This window comes from Ascaphus truei, chromosome 3 (assembly GCF_040206685.1).
Source record: "Ascaphus truei isolate aAscTru1 chromosome 3, aAscTru1.hap1, whole genome shotgun sequence".
NCBI classification, from domain to species: Eukaryota; Metazoa; Chordata; class Amphibia; order Anura; family Ascaphidae; genus Ascaphus; species Ascaphus truei.
This window is the reverse complement of record NC_134485.1, coordinates 88,083,967-88,106,582: the sequence shown is the minus strand read 5'-3', so window position 1 is coordinate 88,106,582 and position 22,616 is coordinate 88,083,967. Positions and strand designations below refer to the sequence as shown.

The 22,616-nt window shown below is 41.1% G+C and overlaps 1 protein-coding gene across 1 annotated transcript in view; it reads right to left on the bottom strand.

The window, feature by feature from the left end:
* Window positions 1-20,747, bottom strand: part of ANOS1 (anosmin 1) — a 208,049-nt gene extending 187,302 nt beyond the window's left edge. The window contains exon 1 of the mRNA XM_075594558.1: window positions 20,343-20,747. Coding sequence (XP_075450673.1) covers window positions 20,343-20,558 — 216 coding nt within the window. The 5' untranslated portion in view covers window positions 20,559-20,747. The remainder of the gene's footprint in view (window positions 1-20,342) is intronic.
* Between the last annotated feature and the right edge of the window lie 1,869 nt (window positions 20,748-22,616).

Here is a 22,616-nt window from a genome sequence, read left to right as displayed (position 1 = left end):
GTGTTTATCGCGGTTGCTTTGTTTGAATTTCATGGATTCTGTTTATTTGTGTGCAATGAAATTAATGCATTGTAATGTGTACTGTACTGTGTTACTGTGTCAATTTCAGTGTTTTAACACTAAAATTACATTTTCTGCACTTGCCTGCACTCGCGTCTTAAGGCGGTACGGTTGGAAGAAATCACGCGCCATGACATGGGTATTCCGAGGTATACAAGACGTGAAGTGTTCGAATAATGGCCGCTGCATCTATATGAACATGTTTTTCACCCCCCAAAAAATGACACTAGTGGTAGAGTTAGAGTAGGAGTTTGGATGTTGATTGAGGTGCACCTATGTAAATGTTATGTAATGTTAAATAAGTATTAGCTAATTGTGTGTGTTATACATGCGTCAAAATTGTCCATTAGGTTTTTCTTGACGTAAAAAAACAAATGCAAATAGACCAAAATATTCCTTAATGCTTCCATATGTAGGATTATAGTAGCTCTGATGGTTCATTAGTCAACAATTTATGTAATTGATGAACTGTGCAATTTATTAATGGTCATATAAGAGAATAATGGTGAGGGGGAAAAAATTAATATATCTTCATGATTCAGTTACTTTTTATTTGGGTTTCATTAACACTTGTGACATATTTATGTACATATCATTTAACATGACGCACTCCACACAACTGCTAAGAATACGTGTGTTGAATGAAAGAGCCTGAATAATGACATACCCACATATGTCGTTAATGATTTCAGGTAGGCTAATTAATTTTTAATGCAATGCACTCTTTCATTTCGTTTTGTAAACACACGTCTATAAGCAGAAACCCCCATTATCTCTCCAGGGCTTTTGTTAATTAAATGGACCTGCTGCCACTTGGTGAAATCTCATCTTGTTCACATACTCTAACATTCTTATACTGTACATTGAGACAATGGCATTTTGATGACAGCACTGGCTCCTACAAAGGTAGTAGTGTACTAGGTCTAGTACCACCTCCCTTGGGAAAATCCCATACATTGTAATGTCAAACTGTAACTTGTAATGTATTATTCTACATGTACACTATGTGTACACTAGCAAAACACGGTCAAAAATATATTATATATTTTTAAAGACGGACATTTTAGGCAAATCTGTGCAGGATGCATTGACATCAGCATAAATACAGAAACAGAGGTGAATAGTGCTATGCATTCCAAGTAGCCAAGTTGACATAGCCATAGCACCGTGCTATTTGTACAACTAGAATGCATTACTGTACAGTACACGTGTGGTTGGTAACAATATTAAAATATAGTACTGATGTCAGTTAGCTGTTATTGTATGTTGCTTTAATAATTTATTAGAATCTAAATATAAGCAGGAACATATTCATAATATTTAGACAGTACACACCATGACACGCTTTTATTGTTTCTTCACCGCAAATAAATCTGTGCATTATACTTAATAGCATGAAGCTGAATGCACAATGGTCAATTAAATATAAATGACTACAGTATAAACTGCTGTAATTACAAGTGCATTATATTGTAATCTAGAGTTATTCTACACTTGTTCTTACTGCAAATGTAAACTTGGGTTTAATGCATATGGCATTCAGCATATGTGTTTGCATCCCAAATTACAGAGCATGGGTCCAAATCTGTAACCAATTACATTCAGTTGATAAGATTACTGAATAACGTTATTCTGACACTGAACAAGTACGTACAGTATTATACAGCAAGTATTGTACCTTGTGCCTGTTCTTTCCCATAGAGTTGTAGTTATAAAATTAGGCGCTGCATGGCTTGAAAAACAAACTTAGCTAAGGTTTGGTTTTACTGTCCAGACACACACAAAGAAAATAAAATAGTGAAGTCGATCATAAAGTGACTACCGTGAAAATGTTGGTATTTCTCAGTGGGAAATCTGTCTGTATCACTATCGTTTGGTGATCAACGTCACAGAGATGTATTTACAGCTGCTGCCTTTGCAGAGCTGTCACAGCACGTCATATGGATGGGAACAAAATCTACAACGTTACCTTACTGATATGATCAGTATTCAGGGTGCTAACTAGTTATGGCCATGTTCACACTCATTTAACACTAGGAGGGGGAGAGCCTACTTGTAGAAGACAAAATCAACTGCCATGTGAACCTTAACTTACCCACTGTAAATACCACTTTGCAGTCCCCCTACAATGAACTCTGTCATAATAAAAATTGAGCTATGAGTCAACAAACAATCAGCACTATTTGCCTTTGGCAGACTCATATTTAATCTTCCACACAAATCTGTGCTAAAAATACAAAATGACCATAAGCCATACAGTATATGCTAAGAATGACGGCTCTATAAAGGTGCTGCATTTAAAGTAGGCGCGGGTGTGCGAGGGAGCGCATGGTGTCATGCGCGCCTGTCGCCCGAGCGACATGTGTTCCATTTAGATGGAGGCGATGGGGAGGCATGGTGCAGGCTTGGCGGACATGGCACCAGGCTGGTCCGCCCTCATTGGCTGAACCACTCACGTGACGCGGCCGTGATGCGGTTGTCACGCAAAACGTACAAAATAACTTGTCTTGTCAAAGATATGCCGCGCGGTCACTCTTCATTGCGCTCGCGGGCACTATGGCTGGCCTGATAGAGCTGCTGCACGTTGTTCACGCAGCGCGTGAAATCACACAAGCCGTCGCGCTCACTATAATCGCGGCCTAAGACACATTCCCTCCTGGAAGACACCAAGTAAAAGGGCCATTAACAGCAAAATCGCTGAAGCAGTGTTACGTCACAAAATGGAGTATGACTACTTAGCAAATATGCCTTGTGTATTAAGCTCAAGCGATTACACACTCCGGGGTCTATTTACTATACTCTCCCAGCAGCAAAACTTGGACAAAACATCGGCAAAAACAGCATCGTATTTTTCACATTTTTATGGGTGGAAAACTGGAGGTGCAATTTTTTCCCCCTGTTTTTGACCCAATTTTGCATCAGGGAGAGTTAAGTAAATAACTCCCTATGAGTACTGTATGTATTTGCAAACACAGTGCTGTGAATATTACATTTCCCTGCTCTGTTAGTGTTCATTACACTGCCAGATTTAAGCTGGCATTAACCTTTAGTGATGGCATTAATCTTGCATCCAATGTATGACACACAAGTAAAAAGTTCATTGATTTGATGCGTGTTTTTAAGCAGAGAATATGCAATAATTATTAAACTATTTGGCGCTACTGCATATGGAAACTACTCTGCTTTAGTCTTCATACCATGACTGCATCTTTATTGCAGGTTCTGCTTAATCCTTTTATATTGAAAACTACTACAAATAAGTTCAAAGTGATAAAAAGTCAAATATTTCAAATGCAATAACAGCTCATAAGACTTTGAAGCAGGTGAAAGAAAGGTGTTGAGCAGTTTCTCACGTTGAGTATTTCTTCTAATATTTTTTATATAATACTAGTTATCTAATTAAAAGAAAAACTCTGTAGGACCTTTATGCCTTGTAATAAGCACAAATGTGCTCTGCTTGAGAGAAGAACTTATCTTTGGAATACATGAATAAAACATTGTACACCATTAAAAAAATATATATATATATATGATATGTAAGAAACACTGATTGAGTATGCTCTATATACACACATATATAAAAATGCAGGCTTGAACTCCCTTTCAAATTATTGAAGTACTGAGCAACACTAGTTGAAATCCATGATCACAGAAATATGTATTTATCTAACATTATGAAAATATCTAGGGTTTTTTTTTAGCATGAATACAAATTGTAAAAATAAAATACCACCTGCTTTTCAAGTTAATCTTCTGAAATGCCTTACCCAAGGAAAGGGGTGTGGTGGTGGTGATGATGGAACTGGAGTTTTGGAGATCGTTTGGAATGATTGAATGAGGCTTCCAACATGAAAAAACAGTAGAGACAAAATGCGACTGGAAATACTACATCCGCAAAAGACATTACGGAGAAATGAAATCAGAATGGAGTTGTATGGAGGAAAAAACAAATGTAACTCAATAAAGGCGCAGTCCTCCGAACACTCAAGGGAACCACAGATATATTTAAGAGATTAACACAGCAGTTCAAGCAAACACGCATATTGCTTGAGCTGCAGCTTTTGGCTACCCTTATAGTGCCGGCGACGTGACGCTCAGGCGACGGTCGCTTGAAAATCAAATAGAGATGACTTCCAGCGATTGCGACCAATCCGTCGCGCCGCGCTTACTATAAGCGCACACGACGGCGGCAATGCATTTGTTTTGCTGCGACGTCGCGTCGCTGTTGGCGTCGCCGGCACTATAAGTGCAGCCTTAAGGGGCTTATTTAGAAAGCCGCCATAGCACCCACGTGGTGCTACCGCACAGGAAGCAGCACACATTGAAGTAAATGGTGCTTTCCGTCAGATGAAGCCAGATTGGCGCTATCACAGCGTACTGAATAAACCCGTAAATCCTACTGCTTGATGCAATTGTAAAACCAAACACCAATAAACATTTCTTTAAAAAGCAATCTCAGTGTTGGTCTGTAGAAACCTTAATGTCACGCTTTCCTGTGTGATACCATGTGTGGAGCAGAACATACCCTTGTCTCCTTTCTCTTGTTCTTCTAAAAAGTTAGGGACTTGCATCATTAGGAACATCAGCATTATACAATATCTGGAATAAAATGGGCCATGGCTAGAGGAAACAGTTGAACTTTCAGGGTCCCAGATGAAAAGATAGACATATGTCATCTTCAGAGCCACAACAAAATTAAGGCATTTTAATTTTAAGGATGATTTCCGTTCTTTATCTAATAGACTGGCAAACTGAGAAATGTATATACAAATTCAAAAGTAACAAGCAGTGTGATAATAAGAGGAAAGAATCAGGAACTGATCTTACAGCGGTGGAATGGGGACAAGAAAGTGAAGGTAGAAAATGACAGTAATCACTGTGATAGCGGTGAGAAGTTAGATGGTTACACAATATATGAGGTTGAAAAAAGACATATGTCCAACTGCAGTAGTTTCACCTATGGTAAATGTAGACAACAGATACTGTACTCATCCTATATTTGTATTTACAGTATATTGATCCAGAGGAAGGCAAATGAAAAACCCCCAGTGAAACATCATCCAATGATGCCTCATAAGCCGAAAAATAAATTCCTTCCTGACCCCAATAATGGCAATCAGATTTCTCCCTGCATGAACATGCTTGCAATGTTTACTTATTTGGTTTATCCCTGTATAACTTTTCTTTCTAAAAAGATATATAACCTTTTATTATTAAAGATATCTATTGTATCTGCAAGTACAGTCTCCACAAGTGCTCGTGGGGCTTAGCTACTCAAACATAACATAAAATGGACACTGACAATGATGTAGAGAAATAAAGGGGCAGATTATTTGTAGATTATATGGGAGAGGATAGGGAATCAATAAACTTCAAATCTACAGTAACTGGAAGAAATACAGCGGTCCTCAAATCTCTACATTGATCTCCATGAGCAAAAATTCTTTTTTTTTATTGCCAATTGATAATCATGTGTGCAAATACACTGGTTATTTCTAACAATTGTAATGAATACTACTTAGCTAGACGATTGAGAACTAATGTCCTTAGCAAAGTGTGTAACAGACTTGGTGGATTGTTTAGTTGTAGAACAGGGCTGCACAACACGCGGCCCGCGGGCCGCATGCGGCCCGCCTGGCCTCTCTGTGTGGCCCTCGATGAGATTTAAAAAAAAAAAAAAAAAAAAACTTTGAAAAAAAAAAAAACTTTGAAAAAAAAAAAACTTTGAAAAAAACAAAATGGCGGCGATTCCCCGCGGTCCCGGCGCGCATCCGCAGGGCCCGCTCCCGCTCCTTGCTCCCTCCCACCACCCCCACCCCCCGCTCGCAACGTGGGACGGAGGGGGAAGTCACAGCCAGCTGAGCTCTTCTGCGGCCGCTCCCCCCCCCTGATCCGAACTTGGATATGTGCAGGGGGGTGAGGTGAGGTGCATTGAGGTGAGGTGCAGGGGGGTGATGTGAGGTGCAGGGGGTGAGGTGCAGGGGTGATTGGAGGTTCAGGGGGGTGATTGGAGGTGCAGGGGATGTGATGTGCAGGAGAGGGGGGGTGATGTACAGGAGGGGTGATGTGAGGTGCAGGGGGGTGATTGGAGGTGCAGGGGGGTGATTGGAGGTGCAGTGGGGTGATTGGAGGTGCAGGGGGGTGAGGTGCAGGGGATGTTATGTGCAGGAGGGGGGGGTGATGTGCAGGAGGAGTGATGTGAGGTGCAGGGGGTGAGGTGCAGGGTGATTGGAGGTGCAGGGTGATTGGAGGTGCAGGGTGATTGGAGGTGCAGGGGGGTGATTGGCAGTGCAGGAGTTGATTGGAGGTGCAGGAGGGTGATTGGAGGTGCAGGGGGGTGATTGGAGGTGCAGGGGGGTGATTGGAGGTGCAGGGGTTGATTGGAGGTGCAGGGGGGTGAGGTGCAGGGGATGTGATGTGCAGGAGGGGGGGGTGATGTGCAGGAGAAGTGATGTGAGGTGCAGGGGGTGAGGTGCAGGGGTGATTGGAGGTGCAGGGTGATTGGAGGTGCAGGGGGGTGATTGGAGGTGCAGGAGTTGATTGGAGGTGTAGGGGGGTGAGGTGCAGGGGATGTTATGTGCAGGAGGGGGGGGGGTGATGTGAGGTGCAGGGGGTGAGGTGCAGGGGGTGAGGTGCAGGGGTGATTGGAGGTGCAGGGTGATTGGAGGTGCAGGGGGGTGATTGGCAGTGCAGGAGTTGATTGGAGGTGCAGGGGGGTGATTGGAGGTGCAGGGGGGTGATTGGAGGTGCAGGGGGGTGATTGGAGGTGCAGGGGGTGATTGGAGGTGCAGGGGGGTGAGGTGCAGGGGATGTGATGTGCAGGAGGGGGGGGGGTGATGTGCAGGAGGAGTGATGTGAGGTGCAGGGGGTGAGGTGCAGGGGTGATTGGAGGTGCAGGGTGATTGGAGGTGCAGGGGGGTGATTGGAGGTGCAGGAGTTGATTGGAGGTGCAGGGGGGTGATTGGAGGTGCAGGGGGGTGATTGGAGGTGCAGGGGGGTGATTGGAGGTGCAGGGGGTGATTGGAGGTGCAGGGGGGTGAGGTGCAGGGGATGTGATGTGCAGGAGGGGGGGTGATGTGCAGGAGGGGTGATGTGAGGTGCAGGGGGTGAGGTGCAGGGGTGATTGGAGGTGCAGGGGGGTGAGGTGCAGGGGATGTGATGTGCAGGAGGGGGGGTGATGTGCAGGAGGGGGGGTGATGTGCAGGAGGAGTGATGTGAGGTGCAGGGGTGATGTGAGGTGCAGGGGTGATGTGAGGTGCAGGGGTGATGTGAGGTGCAGGGGTGATGTGAGGTGCAGGGGTGATGTGAGGTGCAGGGGTGATGTGAGGTGCAGGGGATGATAGGAGGTGCAGGGGGTGAGGTGCAGGGGATGTGATGTGCAGGAGGGGGGAGGTGAGGTGCAGGGGGTGAGGTGCAGGGGGTGAGGTGCAGGGGTGATTGGAGGTGCAGGGGGGTGATTGGAGGTGCAGGGGGGTGATTGGAGGTGCAGGGGGTGAGGTGCAGGGGATGTGATGTGCAGGAGGGGGGAGGTGAGGTGCAGGGGTGATTGGAGGTGCAGGCGTGTGATTTGAGGTGCAGGGGGGTGATTGGAGGTGCAGGGGGGTGATTGGAGGTGCAGGGGGGTGAGGTGCAGGGGATGTGATGTGCAGGAGGGGGGAGGTGATGTGTAGGAGGGGTGATGTGAGGTGCAGGAGGGGTGATGTGAGGTGCAGGAGGGGTGATGTGAGGTGCAGGAGGGGTGATATGAGGTGCAGGAGGGGTGATGTGAGGTGCAGGGGTGATGTGAGGTGCAGGGGTGATTGGAGGTGCAGGGGGAGAGAGTGGTGTGAGGTGCAAGGGGAGAGAGTGATGTGAGGTGCAGGGGGGGAGAGTGATGTGAGGTGCAGGGGGGGAGAGTGATGTGTGGTGCAGGGGGGGGAGAGTGATGTGAGGTGCAAGCGGAGAGAGTGATGTGAGGTGCAAAGGGAGAGAGTGATGTGAGGTGCAAGGGGAGAGAGTGGTGTGTGGTGCAGGGGGGAAGAGTGGTGTGTGGTGCAGGGGGGGAGAGTGGTGTGAGGTGCAGGGGGGAGAGTGGTGTGAGGTGCATGGGGGAGAGTGGTGTGAGGTGCATGGGGGAGAGTGGTGTGAGGTGCAGGGGGGAGAGTGGTGTGAGGTGCAGGGGGAAGAGTGGTGTGAGGTGCAGGGGGGAGAGTGGTGTGAGGTGCAGGGGGGGAGAGTGGTGTGAGGTGCAGGGGGGAGAGTGGTGTGAGGTGCAGGGGGGGAGAGTGGTGTGAGGTGCAGGGGGGGAGAGTGATGTGAGGTGCAAGCGGAGAGAGTGATGTGAGGTGCAAAGGGAGAGAGTGATGTGAGGTGCAAGGGGAGAGAGTGGTGTGTGGTGCAGGGGGGAAGAGTGGTGTGTGGTGCAGGGGGGGAGAGTGTTGTGAGGTGCAGGGGGGAGAGTGGTGTGAGGTGCAGGGGGGAGAGTGGTGTGAGGTGCAGGGGGAAGAGTGGTGTGAGGTGCAGGGGGGAGAGTGGTGTGAGGTGCAGGGGGGAAAGTGGTGTGAGGTGCAGGGGGGAGAGTGGTGTGAGGTGCAGGGGGGAGAGTGGTGTGAGGTGCAGGGGGGGAGAGTGGTGTGAGGTGCAGGGGGGGAGAGTGGTGTGAGGTGCAGGGGGGAGAGTGGTGTGAGGTGCAGGGGGGGAGAAGGATGTGAGGTGCAGGGGGGTGGGATGTGTGTGGTGTGCAGGGGAGTATTGTGTGTTTGATGTGGAGAGGGAGTATTATGTGTGTGGGTGAGGGGGAGATGGGGGTCTGAGAGATAGATGGGGAGTATCGCAAAGGTTGATAGTGAGGGGTTCTGGGGGAGATATGAGGATGATGATGATGATGATGCTTTTACCCGTGCGGCCCAATTTTTTTTTCCTTGGAGCAGTTCGGCCCTTCTCGCTTTACGAGTTGTGCAGGCCTGTTGTAGAACATCGATCTTTCAGTTTTCTGTTTTTTATTACCAAACCCTTAAATCGATCATGATAACATTTTCCTTTTTTTCTCCTTTTGCCAACTTTTTCCATTCATTTAACTAAAGTAATACATTACTAATATGTGCAATTTTTTCTTTTATTTAATAATAAAGGAAGATACTGTACCGTCTGTGAATCATTTAGTTTTTGATTGACTACTGTACCTCAACAGTAGAATTTAGAAACATTTTAACAGCTTAATGACTAAGAAATAGGCGTGATGGATAGCTGTTATTTCACTTGACCAGTCATCAGGTAGGTTGGGCATTGTTATAGTCATTAACCTGCAGGAGCTTCTGTTGAAATTGTATCCATATTATTCAAAATAGACACATTTTACAGTCTGGAAGGGTGGATTCACCAAGTCGTATTGCAACAAGGAAAACAACACTGTTGCTGAAGACTATACAGGAGTGATCTTCCCTGAGTTTATGCTATTTTCCTATAAAATATGAACCAAAATATACATATAAATATATTATATATATAAATATACATATATTGTATCTACATTTATGTTAATCTTTCTCTATATATTAACATTATATAACATTTCTATTAACCAGCACAAAAGATCTTTATTGCTCATACTCATTGTGTGTAGAGCTTTCTGAACCTTACATATCTCTTCTTTATTTGCTCCACAGAATAACAGTACATGTATGAAGATGAGACAAGAGGTTTTAAATCTCTGTACCGCATTACATCTGTGCATTTACATCTATATAGATGTAACCATACCCATCTATGAAGAATTGTACTGTTGTTCTATTGAAAAGAAGACATAAGCGAGTTTGGGTTTTTGAAGTCGACATTCCCAACCATGGGAATCAAAGTGGCATAATCAACATGGCTACTACAGCGTAGCAGATTATCTGCCCAGGAAATGTATTCATAATGCTAACCAAAGTGAATGCTAAACACCATATCAATATTTTCCAGTTAACCATACTAGGTTTTAGTGAATATCAGAGTAATGCAATTTAGCTCATAATAACCTCATTAGCATTCCTTTTAAATATCAGGAGAAAAAAATAATGCTTAACATTTTGCATGAACATTAATCCTTATTTTCTTTGGTGAACACGATGTATCTTGAATAAACATCATGATAGTGATGCTAACGCCATTTAGCATTTAAAAATATTTCACTACACATTCCTATCTTCCAACAAATGATAACATAGTAAAACAATACTAACCCCTTGTGACTACAGTATATTAGGAAAAAGCTACCTGAAATATGATATGATAGTCCAGCTGTCTACATCTACTTTCCATGTAGTTTCGTCTAGTAATCTCTAAAGATGACAATCTTTGACACCATTGAAACTAGTCATGAATAGTGACCTACACTATTTCAACCCCTCAAAACTATTGATATTTAAGATGTCTATATATATGAAACAATTATTCATGTTTAAGTTGGAGACTTAAAGCAGAAATCCCACCCAAAAAATTATTATTTCATTTTTTTAATATTCAAACTGGTGGTCCCCTGGAGCTGAACAGCACTATTTACAGCTCCAGTAACCCCCAGGTTCCCAAGATACTACATGTTGTAGGGTTAGGTGCACTTCCTGCAATTCCATGGGGGCCACAGTTGTCCAATAGGAAGCCACAATGTCATCACTTGCAGCTTTCTATTGGCCACTGGTTTGAGGCTATTTGGCTCTCCCAAAAGAGGAGGAGCACACAGACAGCTAAAACTGCAAAGAAGAAAAAACAAGTACCCGGGATTGCTGTTTTAAGGTTGATGTGGTTTTTCAAGTAAATATGAGATCCCATTTAGATTGCTATGCCAACTTTAGTCTTGATTTGTTAACATAGTGGAGAATTCCAGATATTCTGTATGGTATTAATAATGTATTTTCTATGGCGCAGAGTTACGACCCTCTTGTAATATGTTCTAAGGAAGATCCATATTGGTGGTTGCAAGTTGAAAGCTGTAACATCCATCCTGCAACACCTGGCAGCTGTATCAATGAGACCAATGTTCATTATAAAAAATTGTAACTTTGGAATAAAACCATTGGCCTGCTTTGATTTCTTTACAAATGAAAAGAGATTTTCATTCCAACAGGTCTTCTAAACGGGAGGAGTACTTGTCAGTCAGCTGGTCAGCTAGTCAGTCAATGTTTCCTCTACCCTTGGGCTAAAGATTAGGAGAGATGAGAGAGAACCTTGGCCAGTTCAAGTTCCTGTCCAGTAAACAGTGCCATTGCACAAACATGAATAGTTAAAGGACATCATTTTTTTTTATATCACAATGGCTGCCTGTGTTGTCTTCTACACTGGTGACCCTATAGCGCTATTTGTAATTGTCTTGCATTGGGAAGGGGGGTAGATGTATGTGACCGCAGTTGCTCCCCTTTCATTGAGATACCGTAAAAAAAAACAACGCTTCATTAACAAAATGGGTTATCGTATGGGACCTGAAGAGAATGTTTAGGGTGCATTAAGCAAAACAGGTCTTAAGCTTGAGAAAGCAGTAAAGGTGGGTGAGCAGAAAAGAAGCAGCCCTGGCAGGGTCATAATAAGAGATCAGATATATAGTTAGGGGCTGGGTATGGAGTCTTAGAGGAGAAGAAGAGAACTCTGTAGTTAGTACAGAATTTTATCGGAAAGATATGAATGTAAGAAGAATGAAGCAAATAGTGTCCAAGAACAGAGCGAGATGAAGGAAGGTTATTTAGAAGACACAACAGTGCATGCAACACAGTTTTATCTTAAAAATATAATATAGGATTTGAAGAACAGAAAGAATTGTTTTAATTATTTCCATGTTTATATTAAATACATTACAATTTTAAATTCTACAGTATGAGTTGTTTGTACAGAAATGACAAGCGTCCACAAAATGCCAAAAACTTTAAGTTAGTTTTTACCCACTATTTAAAACAAGTAAATTATAGTAAAAAGAATATCAGTGGAGAATTTGCACATTATATATACAGTATTTATTGCAGGTAACCAACTCAATTTATTTTTTACAGAACTGGTTAACAGCAACAGGCTTCACCTTGTCAGTGCAGTCCTCCTGTAGGTCTGGCTGTCCAGTGACATAGTCTTGGAGGTCTATGAGGTGCAGCAAAGTGGCGGTTTTTCCCTAGGCCAAACAAGCGGGACCATCCACTAGGATGACACAATACTTCTACTACTGGTCCATGCCATGCATACTATGCTAAGCACCTGAGGTTCCACTCTATTGGCCAGATGCCCTAGAAAGCTAGTGTGTGCTTGGAGTAGGGGTTCCAACAAGTTGGTTTCCCTCTACCTCTGCCTGATTAATCTAATCACAAGATACTGCTACTGTATTTATAGCATAGCCTAAAGCCACAACACCTGTAAGATTGGTCAGTATCCTACCAAGGAGACACTATCTAACAAATTAGAGCCATAATGACTGGCCACATATACCGTACACTAGATAAATATTATTCATGTATCACATATGATTGCATTGTTAGATCATATTGTATTATTTAAAAATATTCATTTTTATTACTTGCAATCCAATTTGGTATGAGGAGAACATGATAGAAATGTATTAATTACAGTTAGTGCCGTTAACACAGATAGATACATAGATACTGGATGTATCACAGCTTCACAGACAAATGTGGTCTATAGAGAGATGTTTGGAAGATGTTTTGATGTTAATATTTCATTAGAGACATCGTTCTAAGGCACAGTGATTGTGTTCTGCATTAATTAGGATAGCACATGTACTTCTGCATAAAAGGAAGAAAATGTGTTCCTGCAAAAATATGTAGTTAGAATTTACACATACACTGCCCTCACCACATAACATAAGGATATTAAGCTATCATAAGCTACATCTCACTGGCTTCAAATCAGTACTTTCTTCATGTACCAATTTACAGAGCTAAAAGCCTTGTTATTAATATAAATGGCATGTACAGTATTTAACAAGGTGCAAGACTGCCAGCAAACAGTTAGAAAACCAGCCACTCATTGTAAGACTAATTAAAATGTTATTTATATTGTAAATCGTGATGATCGGTTTAAGTATAAGAAATGATGCCAAGAACCCTTATAAAATCGTATGGTAGCTACGTCTAGGCTTATATTGCTAAATCAATTTAGTGACATCATCAAGTAAATTGGTCCTAGCCAGAGCTGCCAAATTTCATGGGTCAAAAACGATTGCCAGAGTATAATTGCATTAAAGAGCTGTCGGAGCAATGGATATACACTAATTGATATAAATATTTCTATATATTATAAGCATTCCTTGAGCCCCACACAGTTATATCTGAGCTATTCTTAGATCTAAGTCAGGACAAGACACAGAATCAGGGACTTAAAGCAGCAGTACATGCTGCCCTATATATGTATTTCTTTTTACCTGAACCTTGGGGTCCACCAAGCTCTTCCATGGGCTCCCAAACTCTAGGGACTTCCCCCTTCCCCCCCAGCTGGACACACAAAGGCCACAAGGTCATCGTTTGCAGCTTGTGACCCCACCAGCACAAGGGGGATTCCTCAGAACAGCTCTAAGGTAAATAGGGGAAACAATCATTTTGGGGGGAATTACTGCTTTAAAATCAAACAACATAAAAATCTTGACAATAAATATGGTGGAAATAATATATCATCAGTGTAAATAATATGGCATTATTCTGTGGACAAGAAATATATGTTGACATGGATTTCAAAACCCAATTCGTATACAATAAAAATATCTGGATAATGAAATAACACCCCTTGGCTGTGCTTTATAATAATGAGTTTTTTCGTTTGTGCTGTGCTGACACATTGTATATAGCAGGAAACTGCCATTCAGACAGAAAATGACAAATGGGTTACAGCAAATATCATGGAGAAAATATGTAATATTGATTTAATCTTCACCCAATTTGTTGGTATAGGAAAAGTCATAATTTACTATATGAAGTGTAGGAAATTGGTTTTGTATACAGATTATTACAAATGTCTACTATACTTCACTCAGCATATGAAATTGGTGATATGTGAGAGGATTTATAGTCAATATATAATAGTGTATTGTTCATTAATTAAAGCAGCACTCCCTATTTGGTAACACTCAGCTATGGGAAACTCTATACTGCAGCAGGGAGTATCTTAACCAACTCCAAAATTATACTTCTTTAAAGTGGCAATCACCCACTATTTTTTTTTATAGCCTACCTGAACCAGGGGGTCCCTCTGAGTTATGCATGGTCCCCGACTCACAGGTGTTTCCTGGTTACCGAGGTATTTGTAGTTATTTTGTACCGATTTCAACAGAAAAAAAACAACAGCAAATATGACCCCGGGATCACAAATTGGTTCAGGTAAGTAACAAAAAAAAACCGAAGGTATTACAAAAAGGAAAACTCTTACATTCTTAAAAAATAAGTTGGAGAAATAGGTATCACTGCAAAGAAAAGTCTGCTTTAGCTTGACGCTCATTTTTTGGCTCCTGGTTGTGTCATATGTTAAGAGGCCTGTTGTCAAGTTTGTTATGTCTGACACTGATTTTTAACTAGGGAGGTTTAACTCACCAGGGACTTGGCAGGTAATTTCATACAAATAAATTGACACAAAATGGAGCAAGACACATGCAGATTTTCTCTCCAAATACTATCAACCTGGAGCACAACGAGCAGAAGTTGTAACAAACATTTGAATTTATTGGCACAAACAGGCACACGCTGAAAATGCCTTTAATCCTTCAAAATTGCCCTAGATACATCTTACACTAAAATAGCCAAAAGTGTGAAAAACTTATTTAACTGTGTTGATTAAATCGCTGAAGCAAAGTCTTAAATGTGAGTGAAAATGTACCATTGATTTTACTTGTTTGTGTTAGCTTTTCAAGTACTATTTTAAGTCAAATCAGTAGGTACTTCAGCAAATAAGAGAAGTCAATTTCAATTCCACTACTCATGTGTGTGTTTGTATACATTGAAATTCCCTCAATGTCAGCCCCTGACTGTTTGCATGTGTCGAACAGCATGACACAACATGCTGACCAGATCAAAGAAATACTATCTGTAAAGCTTTTTCTCTCCCCATCTTCAAGATTCGTCTAAAAAAAAAAACACTTGTGTAGTGAAGCATTTTGCTACTGTAACTCTGTACTGTGTATATATAACACAATCCAAGCACACTTACCGATGTACCCAATGGTATTGCAAACAGTGGCGCTCTCCAGCGGACAGGCACAATGCACCAGCAGGAGAAGCGGACATTATTTTTCATCAGCTACAGTATGTGCGAGAAGGGGGTGGGCCTATGAAACTATTTCCCAGCTGGGAGGGCAACGCGGTTTGCAATAACGTTGATTACATCTGTATGTACCCTTAGGCTATGCTCTACAAATAAAATGCACTCTCATATATGTATATATACTCCTACTGTCTCTGTACTTTTCCAAGCATACCTCTTAGATAGCATGCTCTTTAGGGCAGGAACTCCTTTCATATTTGATTTATCTAACACCACCACATATTATAGTACTACGTATCTTATACTGCTTCTGTAAACTGTTACATACATGGTTGGTGCAATATTATTGTATTATAATATATTAATACTCTGACATCCAAAACCTTTGCCAAACTTTGTGAACTTTATAGGAATAAATCCTCCCTAAGTACGCTGGTCAGGAAGCACATTGCACAGCAGATGCTGATGCTAATGCCAATTATATGGTACAGCGCCCCTAACTCACCTTAGCAAACTAGACACCCTCTACAACTCCTATGCCACTTTGTCCTACAGTGTAACTATAACACTCACCACAGCAAAATGCTCTAAGAACTAGATTGGCCATCCATGGAGTCCAGATGCAAAGTACATTTTTCCTGTCTTGCTTTCCAATACTCTATGGGCAAGCTACCCGCCTATCTGTACAAACTCCTCACCCCTACCACACGTAACACTCATCACCTGAGATCTGTCTCTAAAAGACTTTTCACGGTCCCAAGCTTCAACAAGGAATCCTGTCACTCGTCTGTCTGTTACTGAACACCTCACGTCTGGAACAACCTACCTCAAAACCACCTCCAGTTTAAGTAATTTTAAGGCTGCGGCTGTTTTACATTTTAATCTTGTCTGTAAGTGTTACAAACACCCATAATCATTCATTTTCTTGAACTGTCCATGAAATGTCTGTAAAGTGAGTATAACCTCTGTTCATTTTATTTAACCATGTATTGTCATCATAACTCATGTACCCAGGACATATTTGAAAATTATAAGTAACTCTCAATGTTTTACTTGCTGGTAAAATATTTTATAAAGTGTAATATTAATATATATATATATATATATATATATATATATATATATATATATATATATATATATATATATATATATATATATACAAACATGCACGAGCACACACATGTATAGATATATATGCACATGCTCAGTATGGTTGCAAATCCTTATGAATTCCACCTGGGATTAGTTTATAGACCATACAATAACTTGGTAGTTGTGATTCCTTCCAATCTCTGAAAGATTAGATAAAGGTCAATTGAGTTAAGCGGTTTCTCATACTTTACCTCTGCACTGAAATGAGCTGCACTAAATGAACATTTTGGTGCATCACAAATGGCCAGAAACAAATGGCCTCTTTCACTAACAAAATGTTAGCCCTGCACTTTAAATGCTGGTCACCTGAGAACAATAGTGACCATATACAACAATTGTACAATGCAAACCCTAACACAGCTGTATTATCAGTGCCCTGCCTTTAAAAACAAGTCTACCCCTCCATGTGAAAGCTCTTGGTTGATATTTTTCAAAACTAATAGTACAACAACAATCAAAAAACTGAATCACCTGGCCACATAATCCTATGTACATTAACTACATATATTAGTTATCTCCCATCAGTCTAAACCCCTACTTGTATGAGTGGAAAAACCTGTTAATTAATCAGTAGCATAGTGACACAGTAAGAGTTTTTAATAGCTACTGCTTATTTTTTATGCATTCCCCAACAGTACTTTGAACAACTGGAGCATGCAATTATGAAAGACATTTTCAGCAAACAAGCATCTAGACAAATAACATTTGTTTAGTGATGTTAATCTTTTTGACCCTAAAGTCCTTGATTCCCACTTTATTTCTCCATCCTCTTTTCAGCATTCATAGACATGTACTGAACAATGTTCTCCAAGTAAAATCAGTGACTGATTCCACTTCAGAGCTTGCAGATCACAGGGACACAAGATTCATATATCAATTAATCACATAACCGCTGCTTGGGCCAGAAAGTGATTGCATAGAGGTTTCAAATCTGATGTCACTTAACATGAACATATATTGTATTTGACATCCTACGCTACATTGTTTATTTTTATATAGAACTACAAATAGAGAAGTGCGGAAACAGTTCTAACAATCAGAAATGATTGAATCTTTGACAGTTCACTTTGTGGTTTATTCAGTTTTCTTCTGGCTAACAAAATGATGAATACAATCTATAGTTTTACAGTGATGGCTTAAAAATTCCTACAATTTGGTGAACTAATGCTCTTTTTGGGAAAAAAAATTATTTTGAGGAAAGCAGATTTGGGGTTTGTGGTAGCAATAGGCAATTTCCTAGCTTGATTGAATGCTGTACATTACACGTGAATAACTAATGACTTGTGAAACTCCAACATTCCCCTGAATAGAGTGTATGAGCAAATGATCAAGAACTTGTGCCTCTTACAGATTTGAAAGTATATATAAAAAAAAAAAAAGTACCTCCTACACAGCACCAAGCCTTGGGAAATACTCTTTTTCTCTATGCATAGTTAGCTGTCTGGCAAAGAGATCTAAAGGGGTTAATTTAAGCACTATTACCAATGTTTTGAAAAGGATTACTTCTAAATGAAAAACAGACAGAAATCCTGCTTCAAGTTACAAACAAAACTCATAGAAAATGTTATGTTTTATAATGTAAGTCATTTCACGAGCAGGTCATTGCAGTTCACTACTTCACCCTTGAAAGACAATTATGATGGCATTTTTGGTTCATGATATGCTACATGATGGCAATCTGCAGCTTTTGAAAGCTTGGCAATGCTGTACTGTATATACTTTGATTGCAATTAAAAGATAATGCTAGAATATGATCAGATATTGCCCCTCGGGGTAAATGTATTTGTATGGCAACCTAACTAATTAAGTTATATGACAATAATCTAAATCTCAGCGGTTAATAAATTAGATTTTTATAAAATAAAATGTTTCCTTTAGTGTTTGTTTAATCCACATTATAATGTGCAGGCGCACGTACCAGCACACCCTCCTTCTGTCTCTGTAAGTTCTCCACGCTTAACACTTAGATTGCAAGCTCTTCGGCACTGGGAATCCTTTTCCTGTTGTTACTTTCATGTCTGAAGCGCTTATTCCCATTATGCGTTTTAACATTATATCACGTGTATTACTGCTGTGAAGCGCTACGTACATGGATGGTGCTATATAAATAAAAATATTAATACATACATACATTATAATAACCGATACTGACTTATCAATTAAGTTAATAAACACACAAATCCCAGCAAGCTCAAGAAACCCCAAAACCCACCACATCATATATATATTTACTACGTACGTGTGTGTGTGTGTGTGTGTGTGTGTGTGTGTGTGTGTGTGTGTGTGTGTGTGTGTTTTGTATTTTGTCACTTTGGATATAGCACTGGGCATTTCAGTCTTTTGTTATCAATTAAGTGCATGAGACTAAACATAACACTATCCCCATCCACCTCCTCTCAGTTTTATGACTTCACCATGCTGAAGCTATAAAACGGCGTTTGTCACTTGAAAAGTCAACAGGTGTCATAGACTGCCATACAGAAATGATTCTGCAAAAATAGCCCATATGGCAAAAAAGTTTTACCTATCAGTCAAACTGCATAAAGAATATACACTAAAACATGTTTAAAAAATATCACACTTTAACTTGCGTCCTGTACTTAAAGACTCAAACTGGGATTGTACTGTAGCTACTTCTAGTTCTTTAAAAAAAAATCTAGCATGTACAGTACATAATACTGTATCTGAAAGCTCTCTCCACTTACCACTTAGATTGTAAGCTCTTCGGAACAAGGACTCCTTTTCCTAATGTCTAATTTTATGCATGAACCACTTAATCCTATTATGTCACATATGTTACTGCTGTAAAGCAATATGTACACATACTCCAGCAGTAATAAAAATGACAAAGTAATATGAAACAATGTTAAAAAGGTAAAAAAAGAGTCCCTGGCTCGAAGAGCTTACAATCTAAGTGGTAAGTAAAGACAAGAATTTATAGAGACAGTATATACTGTATACACACACTACACACATCCAAAGTCTTGCCAGTTTAAACAAAGGTGTATTGAGAAGAGGGAGGAATGACAGGGATATCACCTCAGACTTGCAGACAGCAATAGACACAGAGATAAGCAGTTTGTGAATATAATGCTGACACATTATCAGCCCCCACATGCAGTCAAAAGTTGCAGGAGGCAAAAAAAATGCTAATTTATTTTCAAATGAAACCCTCTTTTGCGCAGCCTTTTTAAACAAAATGTAATCCCTAGGGCTGCCAACAATCCTGATCACCAGTAACAGGTTCCAAGAAGGCTGTATGCCCATCATCTATGCACTTTCTAGTAACCTATTCAATGACAGAGGGATGAGTGCTGGCCCCCTGGCAGTGAAAGGGTTAAGAAACCCCGATTCAAATGACCGCAGTAAAAGCAGGACTGACTAAATCTATGTATGGCAATCAGTAATATGTGCACCCCAAGTGATATTCTTAATGAATAATACTGAATAGGGAATTTGCCCCATGTGATATTATGTACCTGGAAGCCTTCATTCAGTAGCAGACGTACATTACAATGATATGTGTATTGCTATGCGTTTATATCTAAAGATCGGGAAGGTTGGATGCTACACACTGGATCTGCACAGGTTGATTAGGCACTCTTCTGTTCAACACCAAGGGCTATGACATGCCCTTGTGACTTGCCAAACAGTACATTAAATCCTGTGAGTGAATTAACCTGTGTAGATCAGCTGGACCGAGATTGCTAACAAAGTCAGCAGAAATAATGTTTTAAAAAAAAATAACTAATAACAAAAAGACAACTTTACTGCGTTTAGAAGCTCTGGGACCCATGACCTTGCAGTTGGCAACAAGAGCTGCTACACGTTCTGACCGGGCAAGAACCAGAGAGGGGACCAGAGCCAGAGGGGGGCTCTGAGCCAGAGAGGGGCTCTGAGCCAGAGAGGGGACCTGAGCCAGTGAGGGGTACCTGGAAGTGCTTGAAGAAGGCAGAGATGCGAGTGATGTGCAGGCTCAGGCACCTGGACGTGCATCTCGCTCTGTAAACACTGAGAGTGGAGACCGTCTCGTCCTGCTTGTGAGGAGAAGCAGCAGCAGCGGAGCTGGTGGCAGATCGGCTGCCCCAGAACAAGATAATCCACAGAAAGAAGGTCATCATAGACCAGCCGTGATCCTTCAGCCACATCTTCTAGAGGAGCTTTGCGATGATCAACCAAGGAACGGATGGTTGAGCTCACTGGTCTGCAGAGAAGTGGCTGAGTGGGAGGGGGTGAAAATAAAAGGCTCCAGCGCTGGAGAAACTAAAAAAGAAAGTTCAATCATTCAACTCTATTTCGCTTCAGCTGCAACACTCCCCCCTCCTGCTGCTCCTCACCACTCCTCCTCCCAGGCAGCTGGACCTCCTGAGGGCGGGACCGGGTTGACAGCCCCGATCCTCATTGGCTTCGGGAAAGGGTTGATTGACAGCAAATTGATGAGGAAGAGGGAGAGTAGGAGAGCACAATTGTAAGGAATATGAAGTGTGTGTGTGTGTGTGTGTGTGTGTGTGTGTGTGTGTGTGTGTGTGTGTGTGTGTGTGTGTGTGTGTGTGTGTGTGTGTGTGAGAGAGAGAGAGAGAGAGAGAGAGAGAGAGAGAGAGAGAGAGAGAGAGAGAGAGAGAGAGAGAGAGAGAAAAAAAAAAAGAGAAAATTGGACAGTCTTGGAAAATGTCTAATATAAAGTATAAATGCAAGAACATACAACAAGTGCAGAGTTATAATCAGGGATAAGATAGACTAGAACATGAGAGAGAAAATGCTACTTGGTTGGAGGTTAGTGATAGGTACACAGATGTGAGACATGGAAATATACAGTTCATGAATAAAGCCAATACAGAAAAGGACAGGTAAGGATGAGAGAGTTATACAGATAATCCTGAACTACAGAATAAAGGAAGAGGGATAGCTTTGGAAATAATGCCCTTTGCCTTTCCTATGTACTTTAAACCTTGGTGATGGTATAAACAGAAACAGAAAGGCCAGCTCATCATACAAAATGACACAACATATAGTGCAATACCTCAGTGCTTATCTGCTCATGAGTAAGGGTAATTTAGTTAAACCCTTTGGCCAAAAGGTTATAAGCCTGCAGCCACTTCACGGCATGACCAATCTGCAGGTCCTAACACTACCTGGCACAATTCTCATGCACCTCTCCTTGCTGCTGGAGGGAGAAAGACCATACTGGGTCTGTGATTCACATGATCATGATAAAAACTGCTAATTGGTGATAGTATATTTTGTTCTGAGGTGTTAGCATTCTATTGGGTCCCTTGGGTATGATGTACTGTATAAGAAAACAAGAATGATGGAAATGTATGCGTGGCACTGCCCTTGTTGTAGGTAACCACTATTGCTACTCTGTGTGTGTGTGAATGTATTTTATAATAAAATGACTATGACTATGACATAGTACATTATATCAACACATGCAACTTACTAAATGAACAATAGCAATGGCAGGTACCTTGGGGGGGGGGGGTGAAATCATGCTATTTACAAAAAGAATAGATACAGGCAGGTAAATACATATATTATGTATATAAATAATTAGCATTATGAAGTATCAAAATGGTACACTAATAATGTAGCAAGGTTATTTTTTGGAGATTGAATATGAGCAATGTTTAGCATTTGGGTGGCATGAGTAAATACTTGGTAATGTGCAATTGAATAATAGATTAGATATAGAGTATGTTTCAATGAAGTCTTTTAAGTGCGTTACTAATTATTTCACTTTTGAAAGAGTCTACAATGGAGAGACGCAACAGACTTGCAAATATGGCAAATATCAGACATTTTCATGACCCCCAAAAATTAATTAAAATGACAATATTTGCAAAATAAAACTGTACTGTACACAGCCCCAACCTCAGTGTTTAAAATTAGGCCACAACATTATGAGCCATATCAAACGTATCTGAAATTGTAGTTAGTTTGTATCATCTAAAAATTGACACACGGGACTTAGGCAATCTTCATAATTATATGTGTCACTTTTGAGAAATGGGCAGTAATCAGAAGTTTTTATCAAGCTCCTTGGTGCGTCTATGTTAGGCGAATTAGTTTACAAATGTGTGGCTTTCTTTAACAAATTGCCTGCATGTGTGTGAAGCAAACCGTTATTAATTGGCACATCTCTAGTCTGCAGAGAGATGATTACTAATTTATGTTTCCCCTCATCTTTAGCTTTTTCATTGTTGGAG